Below are 16,274 nucleotides of genomic sequence, written 5' to 3'. Positions count from 1 at the left end.
ACCGCGGAGATGGCTTACGCGCCGCGGGAAAGGGCACGTTTCCCCCAGCGGCTCGCTGAGGGTCCCCATCCCATGGTGGCAAAAGGCACCGGCTCCAGTCACCGACCCACGGGCTCTTCATGAGAAATTTTTCAGGCTGGCTGCGCGGCTTGGGAGACGAGGGAACCTCACTTGGCCAACGCTACGGCAGCGTAGGGTAACGCCGCCCCGCAGATACGCAACTCCCCCAAAGCAAATCCCGGCCCCTAAGCAACTCCAGTGCAAAACCTGGTAGTTCACTGCCTGCCCCAGGTCAGCGGAGGCCGCGAAAATTTCAACCCCCAAAAAGCTCTGCTTGCTTTGAACTTGCTTTTTTGGCCCCCAGAGGAGCCGCATGCAAGCGAGTTCACAGAACAGCAGGTTACAAACACGGTTCGGGGAGATTTGCACGAGCCGCAGCGCTCGTTCTGTCCCGGGCAGAGCTACGCGCCGCTACGGGCGAAGCCCCGCGCGTGCGCCGCAGCAACAGGAATTTCTGAAACTTAGGGCTGCTTTTGGCCTCAGCTTTAGCCGCAAAATCCTGATCTCGCGGGAGATGGGGAAGGAGGCAATACCGCTCCTGCTACTTATTAAGCAGAGGAGTGCAACCTGCTAACTCCGCACCCCCTTCCCATAGAAACAGAGCTTTTCCTTCAGCGCTTTCCATCCAAACATTAACCAGACCCAACCCTGACCCAGGGAAGGATCTGCCACCCGGCCTAGGACTTCTTATCCTACCAGTGACCTTGTGCCCAAACCAGCTTGACAGGGCTCCTCTTCCCAGCAGGGCGTGAGAAAACCTTACCTTTTCTTCCCGCATGCCAGCCGCTCTCTTGCTTGAGGAAACGCTGAGCTTCTGGCCGTGCCCAAAAACCCACTTCCAAGCGGTCAGACCGGATCAGGTACAGCCTCCTACACCCCACAGCATCCAGGTTTTTCTTCTGGAAAATCTCCCACCATTTCACACAACGCTAGGGGAACACACACATTTCCAAACCAGTTTGTGATCTGCCATGAGGAGGCCAGGGGCTCCTTGGCCAACAAGGGTCACCTGGGGAGCCCAGGCCTGCCCCAAGGAGTTAACGGGAAGCAGCTGCAAACCTAGAGGGTCACGGAGCCACCTGGATCACATTTAAGTTTGGGTAAGATGGACAAAGCCTTCAGAAAGCCAAGATGACTGGGATCGTTGAGGACTGTTTGTCCTTAAAAGTGCTGGTGCGAGGCCTGCTAGCCAGGGAGGGTTTCTGTGCCCTGCCGAGGTGCGGGACGTCACATCTTAAGAATTGAAATGAAACCAGTTAAACAAACACAAAACAGATTTATGAGATCTTTGTCATCGGGCTGAAGGAAATATGAGTGAGCAGAGCAGTAGAGCAGAGACTTACACAGCACGTTCTCAGTCAGAGGTATTAGCAGAACTTAAAGCATGTTGATCTGGAGTGCCTGGGTAGTACGGTATTTTTACCTATTTCTCAAAAACATTGAATGCCCCTTGCTCTTATTGAGCAAGCTGGTATAGCACAGCTTTGCTCCAGAAACCCAATTTCTTCTTTACAGCACAGACTTAGAAAACAGCACTAGCAGCAGCTCAGGGCCCTGGCTCTGTGATCTGGAGCAGTGCAGAGAGCCTGCACCTTCTCCAGCCCCAGCATTAACTGCTGCTAGAGCTGTATGAGTCAAACACCTGCTGACCTTCCCAGCTGGGGCTGTAAGGGACATAGGGGAACCATTCAACAGGAGGGGATTGAGCTTGGTTTAGGAGCCTTTTTTAGACTTATCATCAGATAACAATAAAAAGAACCGTTCTCTCGCTTCAGAAAATTCCCTCCTGCTGTGCACAGGCTGTTTGATTTATTCCATTACTGACTGTGCTTTTGGAAGGAGCTGTGTCAAATGCAAGAAATCGAAAAGGGCAACAACCAACGCATGGAGCCCCTGGCTGCAGTCACATCTTTGGAAAACCCCGAAGTTTGGGAGTGCTGGTAACTGCTAACACTCAGTCAATAAATGCTTTGCTCCAATGTGGTGCATTTCTGGTTTTCTGAAGAGATCAGAAGTGGGGTTTGCAAGAAGTATCATTAAACTAGTATTTGGAGGAAAAAAAAAACCTCAAGCAATCAGAGATCCAGGACAAGGTGACATTTGGAAGTTTTTTCAGTGCTGACTCAATGCTCCCAGCTTCACACCAGATATTCCCAAACCAAGTTTGGAAGAGAGCTCTACTTAAAACACAGTATGTAGATCGGGCAGTAATGGAGACTAACCAGAAGAGGGCGATCACTTACTTTTTTTAAAAAGGAGCCTGCCAAGCATTCAATGAGTAGCTGAAATACATGGAGAGTTAAAAACTCAGTTTTAATTGAGCAGTCTAAAGAGGAAGATAAGACTCAGCTAGAAGCAACCACCTGATTCTCTTGATAGCTACCCAATTGCCAGAAATAGTTCAGCTGGGGCAGATGTTCCTTCTTAAACCTTTTGGACCAAGCTAGGATGACGACACTGACAGGTTCCACTCCTGCCAAAAAGGGAGGGGGTGCTAACCCCATCCAAGCTGGAGTTTTACTTCTTTGGAGAAAAACGTCATGTTTCCTCATTTCCCAATAAGCTCAGCACATTGGTGGCAGGAAGGCTCGAGTGCCAAGATTCCTGCGCTACGACGCAGCACTTGGAGCCCATATTCCTGCTATCCCTTAGTCCCATACATCCCTGCACTCGTCAAATACCTCACACTTAACCCATTAATGCAGCCCCCCAGACCCACAAGGGAGGGAAGCACTGTTGCTCTGTGTTTGTGAAAGCAGAGGCAAGGTTAAAAAAAAACCACTACTGTTTTTACTGCACATCTGGAAGGTAATCCAGTCTCAATTCTAACCTAGTAATTAAACACTGAAAATATCCTTCTTCCTTAAAAAAGGAAAAAGAACAAGCCATAGGGAACACAGCAAGGAGTCCTCCTCCTCTCTGCAGCACTAGCATGTCTTTGCTCTGCAAGGCAGTGTTTACAGGGCACCATCCGAGTGTAGGGCCTTGGCATTCCCTAGGATGAAAGTGAGCTGTGTGAAGTCCAACCCAACGGACTTCCCACCCCCAGGCTCAAGGTACCTGGGCAGCCCTCCCTCCAACCACACCTGTATCAGCTTGTGACAGGCAAACTTAACACCCCACCTCGAGAAGGCAGACAGCCAGAGGTAGGAGAGGGCAAGAGTGTTAGATAGGATGCTGCCAGCGGCCTTGAGCGCTGCAGTCTAGAGAAGGCTGATAAGCGTCTCAGCTGACTGAAGCTGACACCACGGGAAAAGAGCTTCTCGGATTACAAGGACCCAGACTTCACGAGTAGATTTACAGATGAGTAAAAGCCTTGAGTTACAACTGCAGACATAAGCAAGCAGTAACCCCCTCGTCTGGCGCTCATGGAGATGTTAAACCAAATCAGAAGACACTTTCACAGCCAGCTATGGTTTTGAATGGCCTTCAAGGATAGCCTTTTTTAAAAAAAGGGAAAAGCTACTAAACCTTTAGTCCTGAAAACCCTAAGCCTGGTTCTTTCAAGAGCATAATGGGACTGCAGAGTTTCCAGCTTTTCTGGGAGACTCAGTTCTCGGGGAAAGAAAATACAAAGTCTACTAAACAGAGGAGCAAGGTTCAGCAGTGCTCACAGAGATAAGTTAACAGTATCTGAACATCCCTGACTCCTCACTGCCCTCATTAGCTTTGATCTTGGTTATGCTGTATTTCCTTTAAAAAGGATTCTGTTCCCCCAGGTCCAGATCCCAGGAAGGGCAGATCATTCCCAGCGTCAGCAACCTGTGAATCATTCCAGGAAGAGTTTGGCCACAGACTCAATATGTGTTAATGGTGCTGTAAGAGACACAGGCAAGCAATCTCTCTTTGACAGACCTTTATTAGCAGACTGTTCCCTACATGAAGAATCTGAGTTAGATTTGCATTATAACAATTTGTGGTTACAGCTACAGAGACAGTTGTCGTTTTGCATTGATTTTTGCACTCGGAATATTCCCATTAGGCCACACTGGTAGGAAGGAGCCACTGCAGAATTTATGGCAGGTCTCAAAAAGGGGGGATGGAAAAAAAATCATATCAGTAATGCAGATACCAGGTTAGATTTCCACATGGCTAACTACTGACAGCACTGACAGTCAGTGTAGAAAAGCTCACCTGGAAGGTTCTCCACAAACCACCAAAACCTGTCAGCCAAAAAGCAGCTGCTGAGCGCTAACAAATCCCTTCTTCATTTCCCAAACTTCTCCACAGTGCCTGTTGCCACGTGAAAAGCACTGGCTCAGCAGTGGGATCTGCTGACTCAGCCTCAAAGCACAACCGCAGCAGCTTGTGTCCAAGTGCAAGCTTCCTTCCATCTCTCTGGAAACTTGCACTTTTTTTAGTCCCTGAGATTTCTCCCCTCCCCCCTTACCTAGAAATTCCCCAAGAACCCTCTCAATTAGCCGTTGTGCCATCCAACATGCACAGACCTTCTACTTCCCGACTTCAGCCATCCACCTGAAACCCTTTCAGCCACATACAGAGGCAATTCCAAAATAAGGCAAGCCTCACATTGCACCCTCTTCCCCTCATCCCAATGGACTGCTTCCTCACTAGTTCCCTTCTCTCCTATGGCTTCTTACTGCAGAATTTCTCTGGGCCAAGGTCCTCCGGCAACAACCCCAGATGTGGGAAAGGCAGCTCAAGCCCCAGAGAGAAGGAACACTAGTGACTTCAGTGTCCTTCCCCACAACTCAGCTGTGTGATGTAAGAGAACAAACAGAGAACTTTTAAAAACAGGAGAAATACAAGCACAGTAACAATATTTAAACAAGTCTATAAAAATAGTTCGACATAACTCTGTTCAAATAAATACAAAATAAATATGCTTTAAGCAGTAAAACAGTGGAATGCAACGCTGGTCCATTTTGCCCAAAATGAAAAGTGGATGAGGATCTCCCAGGCCTCAGAAGCTTGATCCTATCAACTAAAGTAGCCCATAATGCAGTCAGAAATTTTAAAGCCATCTCTTTCCCTTAGCCTTATGAAAAGCACCCTTTGAAAGAAAAGCAAGCAGTTGTCTCCAGGACTGAAAGGTCACCTCTCCCAATGACAACTAGCCCTTCTCCCTAACACCACTTCCCACAGCAGATGTACTCCTGGCTTGGAGACTCCATCCCTCTAATGCAAACCTGAACATCAAACTACAAAGAGGTCTAAAGAGATAGATAGCAGCGTAGGCATAGGGTTTGGAAAAGGTCCATCATCTAGCCTTGGCACCGGGCAGAATGAAATTCAGAGATCCATGCAATGCTGCACAGGGGCTCTTGTACTGTGCTGGGAGCACAACCACACAGGAGCAGTGAAATATTGTCATTTATTCACTAAAGCCATGCATCAAGGTGCCAGTCCATCCAGGGCTCTCTAGCCTTCCCCTTTCCAAGCCCCTGCTGAGTATAAGACAAGCCAGTTCCAGCATGCAAGGGATACAGGCATGCAGGCTCTAGTCTGCTGCTTCTGTTAGTAAGTGCATCTTGTTAGTGGATTTATGAGACACACTTAAACCTATAAAAAATAAATAATCCTAATTCTTCACCAGGCTGGCCTAAGTAATCTTCAGCCTGACTGGATTAAACCACTGCCCACCAGCCCTCAAAAAAAAAAAAAACAAAAAAAACAGAATAGTTCAAAGTTACACTTCATGTCAAGTCTTGGAAGCAGAACATGAATGTCTCCTACCCAAAAGAATATATGTAAACATAATAAACAAGCCTGGTGTGGCAGCAGCTCCTACACAAGGTTTGTACAAATTTAAACAATGGGTAGGAAGTTAAACAACTGAATGGAAAAGAAGCTCTTTCAGCAAGTCAGAAGGTGCTCATCCGCTGGCAAACAGCTCCGTACATGTAATATGCTGAAAGCAGACCTGTTCCCCAAATCCTTGCTACTCTGCTGTACTGCTCGGAACTGACCTCAGCAATTCACGCATTTAGATTCTCCCAGCAGCAGATCTCCTCATCTCCCGAAAGACCCAACAAAAAGGGCCACATGATGGTTTATGAAAGCTCCGAGTAGCAAGATGGCAAAGGACACCAGATCCTCCCCTCACCCTTACTGACTCACACACTATCTGAGATTTCACAGCTTTGCTTAGTCAGCTTAGTGTCAACACATTCACAGAATGAGAGATGGCTATACGTCTTGGGATTACAGCCCAAGATTTCAGAGTTCAAAGTCCTCAGCATCTCCTGGTCACCGTGACTGCACACCCAGAGTCATCTTCAAGTTTTCATAAACCACGTAGCTGATGCTTACAGCTGGGATCACCTTCATAAAGTTCGGAGCCAGACCCCGGTAAAGACCAAATGCTCCCTCTGTCTTCAGAATGTGTTTGAACAGTCCCCTCATCGTCACTTCTGGAGCACCCTCGACTGAAGCTGCAATAGGAAAAGCGACAATAAATAACATAGCCTACCTGGTAAAACACTTTAAAGTAAAACCTGTCTCAAAGAGCAGTTTTGATTCATGCACTTTATATGGATGTTCACAGACCAAAGGTGCTTCATGAGGGACAGCATCTGATTACACAGCAAGACACGGCTATGCTGCACATCACAGCCATTTTCCTAAACTGCTCTTCAGAGGCCTTCAGCCCAAAACAGAGTTGAGCAAACCAAAACTGCTGTCCTGGAGGTGCCTGACTCCAAATGCTAAGGGCAGCACAAAGTCCACTGTCCTCTTGCAGCGTGGCAAACAGCTACTGCTCAGGCTAATTAAGGCTGCTGTTGCAGTGTTTAGACTAGAGGACCTTTACCCTGCTCAGAGACCATGACAGCAGTTCACACACTACTCCAGAGTTCCCAGAAGTTCTCACCTTGGGCCTGCATGCGTGTCCTCACTAGAGCCAAGGGATAACTGGCAAGCTGTCCGCACGTACTAGAGATGGTACCACAAGCCAACAGAACAAAAACTCCAGGATCAGCACTGTTGACAGCATAGCGTTGCAGCCAGGCATTTTTTAGTGTCTGGAGGAAACAAGCCAGATGTTAGCAACAAAGAGGCAATCAGAAGGATATCAGATTACATAAGATCAGTGTAGAGTAAAAGGCACAGAGAAGTATGTACAGTTTCTGCCAGCAGCATCAGGCTTCTCAGATCTTCTTAAACTACTGCTACCTGGCGGAAAAAAAATTGATTTTCTGCCTCAATTCTCTTATCAAAAAAATTAAGGGACCATGCATGGTGTTGACTGGGAAAGGAGAATCCACTGTACTGGATTATCTTTTAGGCCATTTGGGCTAAAATCCACTTGTGTCCTTTAAGACTTATCAGGAAAGCTTTGAAAAGTTATTTAATCTTCTTTATTAACTGACAGGTGTGAAAGTGATAAAACTACACAAGTAGCACAGCCCTACAAAAGGGTTAAAGGCTTCATACCTCATAGACTGCCAGGTCAATACCAGCATATGGAATGATTCCTAGCATGTTGGGGATGTAGCCTTTGTAGAAGGCAGCCATTCCTTCCTTCGAAAGGATATTTTTGGCACAGTCCAACATGCCTGAATATTGTCCCGTCTTTCTTAGAGCCATCCGTGTTTTCAGAACCTAGAGGACAAGAATAAATGCCATGAAGACCTGCAAAAGCATCAATAGGAGGAAAGCGCAGAGCCAATGATATTCTTAGAAGACAGAGGGCCAGGAGTACAGCAAATGTCATGTAAGCAGTGTTACTCGGTATCATCTCCGAGAACCCATTAAGCAAGCTATCATAGAGCTGATGTTCTACCCCGATTTTCCCATCTCAGCATCCTTCCACAGCCCCCTCATGGACTGGACTACCAACCACCTGCCTTACCTCCATCGGGTAGATGCTGCTCTGTGCAATGGCCCCAGCCAGAGAACCAGCTAACAGCCGCTCATGAATCCTCAGCATTTCCTGGTCAGTACCAATGAACCTCTTGATCTGTAGAAGTAAAGAAAGAAAAAACATTGAGGCTCACTGATTGTACCCCAGCCCTCCTCTTTTTCGTGAGCCAGATCAAAATCTTGTCCTTCCACAGACCCCTCTGCAGTGAAACTTCTCCATGCTCTTTTACTCACCTGCTCATAGGCCATGAATTTAATGGCAGATTCTGGTGCTATCTTCAACACATTGATGCCATTCCCCCGCCACAGTGACCTTGGTCCACCCTCTCGGATCATTTGAGTAAAACCGCCAATGATGCACATGTTGTTACTGCGGGAGGCATGAACCTGGAAGAGAGAGAGCACGAGCTTGGATCAGTTCCAGTCCTGATTACGACAGTACTATGCTCTTCCGTAATCCTGGGACAAAAGGGCACTTTTTATTTGCCCAGAGATTTGCCAAGGCTTTAATCCCTTCCAGATAACTTTTACGATAGGAAAGCAAGCTTATTTTCCTTTTTGCAAAGCCTAATGTTAGTTGACTAAGGAATTTAATCAATATCTCCCTCTGGAATGGGAAGAAGGGTGAAACTAGCAACTCCCATACCTAGCATAGGGCTAGTTACCCAGAAGAACAGACTTCTCAGCAGGCTCAAGAGCAGGTACCATGACAAAGCAGTTCAAAATCATTTTTTGTAATTCCTTTCTAATATTGATTATACTTATACTAAGTACCAGCTCCATCAACTGACCAGCACAGCCACTTTCGCCTGGGTCTTTCATGGGAACACAAGACTTGAACCTGTTTCACCAAAACCCAAGTCTTCCAATGCTCTAAACCACGAAGTTCTCTATTGACAATTTTCACACATCCACCTCCCCAAACCTTCTCTACATCTTTTCTAGTCAATGAAGAATTTTTGAACATGACTTTAATAACTCAAATAATCCAAAAAGCTTTCAAAAAACACCAACATAAGAGCAAGAAGATTGATCCCAGCCAGAGTGCTGTACTGTGTTGATGGACATTATCATCTCCTAGGCGTCACTGGGCCAGAATATTAAAGGAATCAGTCTGGGTATTCAGACAAACTGAAATTGTTCCATCATACCTGCATGAGCACTTTCAGGCGGTCCAAGGGAGCTGTGCAGGTTCTGGACACTGCACCTGCACCTCCACCTGCAACCAGATGTCTCCACCACATCCCTGTTTGCCTCTCTTCCACTGTGAACTCATCAGGGACAGTCAAATTCTCTCCTACATCAAAGATCTGCAAAAGCACAAGGTGTTGAGAAATGTTTGACCAGCCAGCAATCTTGCCAAAGTTTTATTGCTCTTTATCAGTGCTAAATGTTGAAGCACTGAATATGCTTATTTCAAATCAGCAGCTTATCTATAACCATAAACTGCTGTATTTAGCCACAGGCAACGCCACTGCTAGAGAACGCTCAGCATGTCACAAGGGGACCCTTCGCATTTAGAGATTTCTGTCCAGGAAGCTTAGAACTGCTGAACACTTATCTGTATTAAAATACTGTGGATCATACTAATGAACAAAATGACTAACCATGGGCAGTTGCATGGGGAAAAAGCTGGACTACTCTGGAACCTTCTGAGCCTACAGCCAGTTTAATCTTGTGACATGCTATCCACAACACATTAAAAAAATATCTCCAGGAAGGACGGCTGCCTGTTATATCAGTTTATCAGTTTCTAGTCTTGACAGGTTCTGAACTAGCAGGAGCTGGCCACTGTTATGAGTTCTCAAAGGTGCAAGCAAGGAGAACATGCTCACCAGCCTGCACAATGTGCAGTTGTTATCACCTGTGCCAGTGATAGATGGCAAAATAACAGGACAGGACAGGAAGCGATTTGGCTTCTAGGGCTACAAGGCAGCTACTGAACCATGAAGAGAAAGATAGAGACTGCTGATAGCAGCTCCTGAGGGCTAGAACTCTCATGAAGAAGCTGGGAAAAGACTAAGACCTATTAGGGTGGAGGAATCATTTCTTACCGTAGAGTGCTTCCAGTACAGGATGATTTCAGGAATGTTCTCCACTGGGTGCAACAGGTGATAGTCTCGCCACTCATTCCAATCAATTGTCATTGTCCCATTTTTATCCATGCTAAAAAGATTTACCAGGAGATGAGCACAGACTCCCACTAGGAGACCAATTCCTCCTCCCCTTCCCTTTGATTATTCAGGCCTACAACAAAAATCTTTGCAAAGCAGCTACCAAAAGCCTTCTAAAGAGAGACACAAGACACAGCTAGGGAATCTTCACCAAACAATACAGGGAGTCAGAAATAAGGTCCCTTTTTTCCTCTCTCCCCTTTAACTGAACCACAGGAGTTGCTGCTCCCCCTCCTACCGAAGTTAGACCAACATAACTGACACTGAAGGGAAAATAATACTTACTAGGTGACAGGACCCCAGAAGTGTCCCGTCGTTATTCTGACAGACAGGCAAACAGACAGAGGGAAGGTTGCAGAGGAAAGAAAGAGGAAAAAACAGCACAAATAAGTGGTTGTTCACATGTTAGTGCCACATGCATAAAGCACTCAGCATTTCCATACAGCAACTGCACAGTCCCTCTCCAAAGCAGCAAGCTCAGGGCAACAGGACAATCAGACAGGGATGCAAAGAGGGTCAGGTGTAAGCCCCTTCCCACAACAGGGCAGCAAGATAGATTCTGACAGTAGCTCTCCATAATGCATTACAGCATTATAAGCTTCAATTCATGGAAAAATCAAGATGAAGAATAGGCAAAAAGGGAGGAGCCAAAGTCTCTGGAAAGCGTGTGCAGGGCAGAATGAGGAGACAGGTTCCATATCCTTACACTTCCATCTAGCTTCCTCTGTTCAGTCAAACATAAGAACCAGCTGAATCCTCACCTCTTGAGTATTTTCTCAGCCTGCTGCTCAGAGATCTTGACTCCCAGGTCCCGAAGAGACTGTACAATCTCCTGGGCATCAATACGGCCTGCAAAGACAAGCCACTGAACTCAAGTATATGTACTATAAGCTAACACAATCAATGGTCTATTCATGAATACGAGAAAGGTGTTTACCATCATTCTTCTTATCCAAACTCTTGAAGACCAGTCTCAGCTTCTTCTCGTGATCTTGGAGATAGTGAACAAACTCCTCAAAGTCCAGTTGTCCATCAAGGTCTTTATCTCCAGCCTTCACAATTTTCTGTGGGAAGACAAATCAAAAACTGCCAATTCCTTCATTCATTCAGACAGAACTGACCATTCTTCCATCATATCTAAAGATCATTTCCTAGATGACTTGGCTTTCCACCTAGAAAGTAGCTGACAGATCTATGACAGCTCTTTAAAAGAAATTTAAATGCAGCAGTAGCGTGGAAGGAAAGTCACCTGCTTCCAGGCAGCTCTCTCCCAAAGCTAATTATGCAGACCAAACATCTCATGTTCCTATTGGGGTACTTTGCTAGTATCATGTATCTAATCTCAGACCTGTATCTTGCATAACACCTTACACAACACAGTCCAAGAACCTCCACACGGATGAAACATGAGGCAACAGATTTGCCTAAAAAGTGAACCACAAAACTTCAGGCAATAAACACGCCTGAATGAGAGGGGGAATTTCACGCCCCATATGATGCTTAAAGAAGTAAGCTACTTCTGGCAAAAACCAACTCCAACCAGAAAAAACCTGTGCAGCTCCAGTGGACACAGCCAAAGATAAAAAACCCCTATGAACTGGTTTAGGTACCCTGCAGCTATGTGCTTTAACTACACAAGTTCCCATGAGATGCATATAGAACAAGAAAAGGTTTTTAATAGGACGCAGCTTAGAACAAGATCAGACTATGTCAGATATCTGGGACAACATAGAGAATCTAGGAATTAACCTCACTCCTCATGAGGCACCAGCATATAGACTGTCCTCTCCGAGGGCACATGGCTACTTGTTAACAGGGCAGGTGATCTCCAGACTGCAGGAATGTGGCCCAGGGAGTTCCTATTCCCCTCCTCGTTCAGTCAGTTTCTTTTGACAGCCTATAAATCTTTTTCAACATGAACCAGAGGCCAACACTAAACAAGGTGTGATTCAGTCCACTTCACTTATATTCTGGTCTTAACTCTTGTAATGTCTAGGTGAACAACAGGTGGGCTGTTAAGGGAGCTCTGAACTAGAAAAATCAAACACCAGACTAACCCTCCATTCACCAATATTAAGGTAAACCTCAGCTTATTATGATATTTCCTCTGCCTATGAGGGCATAGCCTTTCATAAGCCTTTCATAAGCCACAAGCCTTTATTTCAATGCCATATTAAGTGATGTTAATACTAAGTACTTCACCATTAAAATTTTGCTGTCTCCCTCCTGCCCTGTCAGGTCACTTTAGCCCTAATGCTATTAAGATTATTCCTAATCATTTTATGAACCTTAAGTGAGAGTGCTGTCCCAGCCGCAGTGACCTTTAAGATGCGCGCAGTATTCTTAGGCTGCAATTTCTCATATGACTGCTGTAAAGTTCACAGATGGCCCCACATTCAACTTGCAGGCTAAAGATAGACAAGCACCTCTCACATGTCAGACTGGCCTTCAACAACTGATTCAGGGCTTCCCTCTAACCGGCAACCCTCAGCCAGTTCACAGCCATTAGAAATTCAGAGGCCTTATGAGAGAGATGCAACTGTGCAACTGCTCCCGCTCTCTCCGTACTCCCCTAACAACACTAGAGAGGTGTAATGTGCGATCGGAGACTGCACCTGACAAAAGCTGTCCTGCTCAGCTAGCCTTGTCCCTCCAAATTCACAAAGCAAAAATGCTGCAAACCTGTACAAGAGTAACCTGCAAAGGCAGCAGAGTTACTTCCCTGCATGGGCAAAGGATGAGGATGCCAAGCTCCCAGCATCTTCTCCAGAGACATGAACAAATATCTCCCTGTACCTCTTGGCCTTTAACAGCAAATACAAAAATCTCTGCAGAGATTTTTAGTTTGTGCACTGTAGACAGAGCTGCTCATCAACAGCTATGCTTGCTGCAGGTGTTTCTATGGTCACCTGTATAACACACTGCTCCTGCAGCACACTGGGATTCCACGTGCATCTTTAAGTCTGTTACATCCCCAGTTAGCGCATGTGCAAAGGTATAAAAAAAGCCTCCAAGCTTTGCTGTTTAATAATCGGCTCTCAACAGCATGGTCATGGATATCATGCCAGTAGCATCAGCTTGAAACAAAGGTCTGTGATACAGAACCCAACAGAGAGACCTCCACAGATCTCCTGCGTCTCCCTCCTACAGAGGAGGGAAGCACTCCTGCACAACCTCTCCCAGTTAGGTCTTTCCACGACTGCTGAACGGTTTTAACCGAGCAAGTCTCTGGTGAACAGCACACATCCGCTCACCTTTGCCTGGGTCAAAACCGCCTCAGTGTTTGAGTTAACACAAGATTACACGCTTCCTGCCAGAAGTGGGACAGAGGGAGGGGTGCAACAAAAAGGAAGAGGATGTGAAAAGTTGAGTCAGTCAAAGCTGAGGAATCCCCAGTTCAGAAAAACCCTTTTAATATTTAGCTTACTTCAGAATCAACTGGTTTAAACAGTCACAGAGGTACAGAGCTCTGTGCAATTCAAACAGAAAGAAGCAGAAAGACAAAAGACCATTCTACACCACTGCAGCAATTCCTGCCAAGCGGCAGAAGAAACTTGCCCAGGCTGTATCTACTTATTAACAACACAGCTGTAATGAACTTTTCCCCCTTCAACTAGCCACTTTGGGTGTTTTAGAATATCACTACATTGCTCACTCCCTCCTCTCCCACCCGGTCCTCCCTCCCGGCCATACCTGCTTCCACTGGCGGTAGGTGGAGAATTCCTGGGAAGGGATGAAGAGGCTGAGTCGGAAGATAGATTTGAGTTCAGCTGGCAACCCCTTCGACTCAAAGTATTCAAACTCCGTCTGGGACTCCCCTAACACCGGCACGTACAAACAGAGACAGAGCATCTTTCTGAGCCGGAGACTCAGCTGCCCTCCTGTTCAGACAGACTGGGAAGGGAAGCAAAACTGAATGATTCCCCTGAGCTAATTTCAGTGCGTAGTGGAAGGGAAATGCCGGCAAGTTGCATGACACATGCCTATGAGCTATCCGGGCTCCGGCGCTATTGGCTGTACAAGCCCTGCCCTTCTACTTAAAAGGGAAGCTGGAATCACAGTCCCACCCGCTGCCAGTGACACGGATCCGGTGGAGGCATGTGAGCTGCCTCCCATTGCTCAACACCAGGCTCCCATTAAGCCCTGATACCTTACATCACCCTCGCTGCAAGTTAACTCTTACCCGGCGTCTCATTTAGCCCAAGAGGCTTTGGCCCACGCTCGAGACGCTCGGCTGCTGTCCCTTGCATCAAATCAATCCTTTCTGATCCTGTTCTCACCCTTCCAGGGGTTTATGCACACAGCACAGCAGGAACCAGTCTGGATCATAAACTCTCCCATCATAAAACACGACGGGATTGTCACTATCTTCCTCTTCACTTCCCAAAATTCTTCCTCTAAAACACACTAGGGGACAGGATACCATCCGCTTACTGCTTTCCTACCACGTCTGGGACATCGAGCTTCAACAAAAGCCTCAAAATTCCATTTTTATAAAGGTTGCTTTGCTGTGTCAGAGCTGACTGGCTTTTAGTTGGGAGTTTTCCAAAAAACAGTTGTGCCAGCTAGGAGCAGGCAACCCATGTATACCAAGTTCTCGTCTGCAGCACTTAGGAATCATTAATATAAGCAACAAAGTGTTTGGAGAAGGTTTGCCATTAAGCGGCATACCCAGAAAAACATCAAAATCAAGGGCAGGCTTCAAAACAGACCCGGTCGCTTCGAAGTGTAGCCAAGCATCCACACAGCAGTTACGACAGCATGCTAATTTTTCCTCCTCTCCCAACTACAATTAAACATTTCAATTGCTTATACATTATAATGAAAAGTGGCCTGGGCAGAACAACATTTTCCAGTTTCTACCATTTAACCGCTTTGTAAGCAAGTTCCTGAGCTTCATGGAGAACAGGTCAGGCTGCAGAGGGAGCGTGGCACACGCATCATTAACTGTGGATATAATTATAGGCTTCCGACCATTTAGTGTAGTTTGATGCATGGGATAACACCCAGCGCTATAGTGGGAATAGTGAAGGAAAAGCGCATCAGGCTAAGAATTCTGCTCAACTACAGGACTCCCGATTGCTAACACGAAATGTAAAATAAAGTTACAATCTTGATATTTGCAAAGATAGGTTACCCTATGAGAAAGATGCAAGAATATATAGCCAATAACCAGCTTTCCAAAACACCATAATCCTGTCGGCACTTGAAGTAACAAAACATGTTTGCTAAACTGGTTTAAGCCAGGCCAGCTAACAGCTTTCCTGGCCACTGCGGACACAGCAACATTTTCCTGTGTTTGCTCTGTTTGAGCAGATTGCCTGGCCAGTGCAAAGTTCATTAAGCCTTCTCCTCCTCACGTCCTAATGCACAAGGGGCCTTTACATCTTCACCATGGTATTTTGTTCTTCAGATGAAAAAAAAAAAAGACAAGGTCCTTAAAAAGCTGTTTGCGGAAACGCATGTCAGTTACATGAATTGGCAATATTTAATCTGAGGCTTTATTTCAAGGATTTTGAGAAAGCTTAATAGAACACGACTTGTAGCAGTTCGGTACCCTTGAGAATCATGATCTCCCCTGGGTTCCCATGCCCTCCCCAGGCATCTCACCCACCCACCATGCCACTAGTGCCCTGTTACCTAACCGGGCTTAACCTACTCCCTCGCTGACATCTCTCCACCCAAAAAAAAAACCAAAACAAACACACGATCTTCTCAGGGAATCCAGATCCTCTTAAAGATCGGCTGCGGCAGCTCGCTATATACCCACCAACGGCGCGGCCCAGCCTTCCCACCAAGCCTTGCCGCAAGCCCCATCCCGACGCCGCACGCGGCCGGCCGAAAGCAAACGCCTTCGGCAGCCTGACCGAGGCCAGCGGCCTCCCCCCGCAGCGGCCTCCCCCCGCCGGCCTCGGGTACTGAGTGAGCAAATGCAACTTCAGATTCGCTTTGCCGAGCATTAAGCCCCTCCGCGCTCCTTCCCACAAGCTGCCACGCAGCATTGTTGGAGCTGCTTGGCAGCCCCGTTGCCATGCCAACGTGATGCAGATTTTCCTAATAAACTCCATCCACAGTTGGCAGCTAGAGACAAAAGGCAAAATCCGCACATTTTAGGCAAGAAAGTCCTACTACCTACGTCAGAGGAAATGAGAGAGGTAATGAGGCTAAGAAAGCGGATTCTAAACAGGGTATTAATTACAGGACAGCGAGCTAAGG

General features: G+C 46.5%; 1 protein-coding gene across 1 annotated transcript; it reads right to left on the bottom strand.

Moving 5' to 3' along the window:
• Window positions 1-3,901: 3,901 nt before the first annotated feature.
• On the bottom strand, window positions 3,902-14,040 carry SLC25A25 (solute carrier family 25 member 25). Its single transcript, XM_026059732.1, has 10 exons — window positions 13,752-14,040; window positions 10,996-11,122; window positions 10,820-10,907; window positions 9,939-10,050; window positions 9,036-9,194; window positions 8,119-8,271; window positions 7,874-7,981; window positions 7,456-7,623; window positions 6,893-7,043; window positions 3,902-6,455 (listed from the first exon to the last, which is right to left on the bottom strand). The coding sequence occupies exons 1-10, from the start codon at window positions 13,908-13,910 to the stop codon at window positions 6,271-6,273; spliced, it is 1,410 nt and encodes a 469-aa protein (XP_025915517.1). The 5' UTR covers window positions 13,911-14,040; the 3' UTR covers window positions 3,902-6,270.
• Between the last annotated feature and the right edge of the window lie 2,234 nt (window positions 14,041-16,274).

The sequence above is a fragment of the Apteryx rowi genome, unplaced genomic scaffold (genome assembly GCF_003343035.1).
Source record: "Apteryx rowi isolate R43461 unplaced genomic scaffold, aptRow1 scaffold_16, whole genome shotgun sequence".
NCBI lineage: Eukaryota > Metazoa > Chordata > Aves > Apterygiformes > Apterygidae > Apteryx > Apteryx rowi.
The sequence above is the reverse complement of the archived record's forward strand: the minus strand, read 5'-3'. Positions and strand labels throughout refer to the sequence as shown.

Excerpts from the sequence above, each read along its gene's own strand:
- SLC25A25 (XM_026059732.1), bottom strand. The coding sequence starts at position 13,910 with ATGCTCTGTCTCTGTTTGTACGTGCCGGTGTTAGGGGAGTCCCAGACG. Across the intron at positions 8,272-9,035 it reads GCCTGAAAGTGCTCATGCAG|GTTCATGCCTCCCGCAGTAA; the intron begins GTATGATGGAAC and ends TCTCTCTTCCAG. Across the intron at positions 7,982-8,118 it reads AATTCATGGCCTATGAGCAG|ATCAAGAGGTTCATTGGTAC; the intron begins GTGAGTAAAAGA and ends TTACTTCTACAG.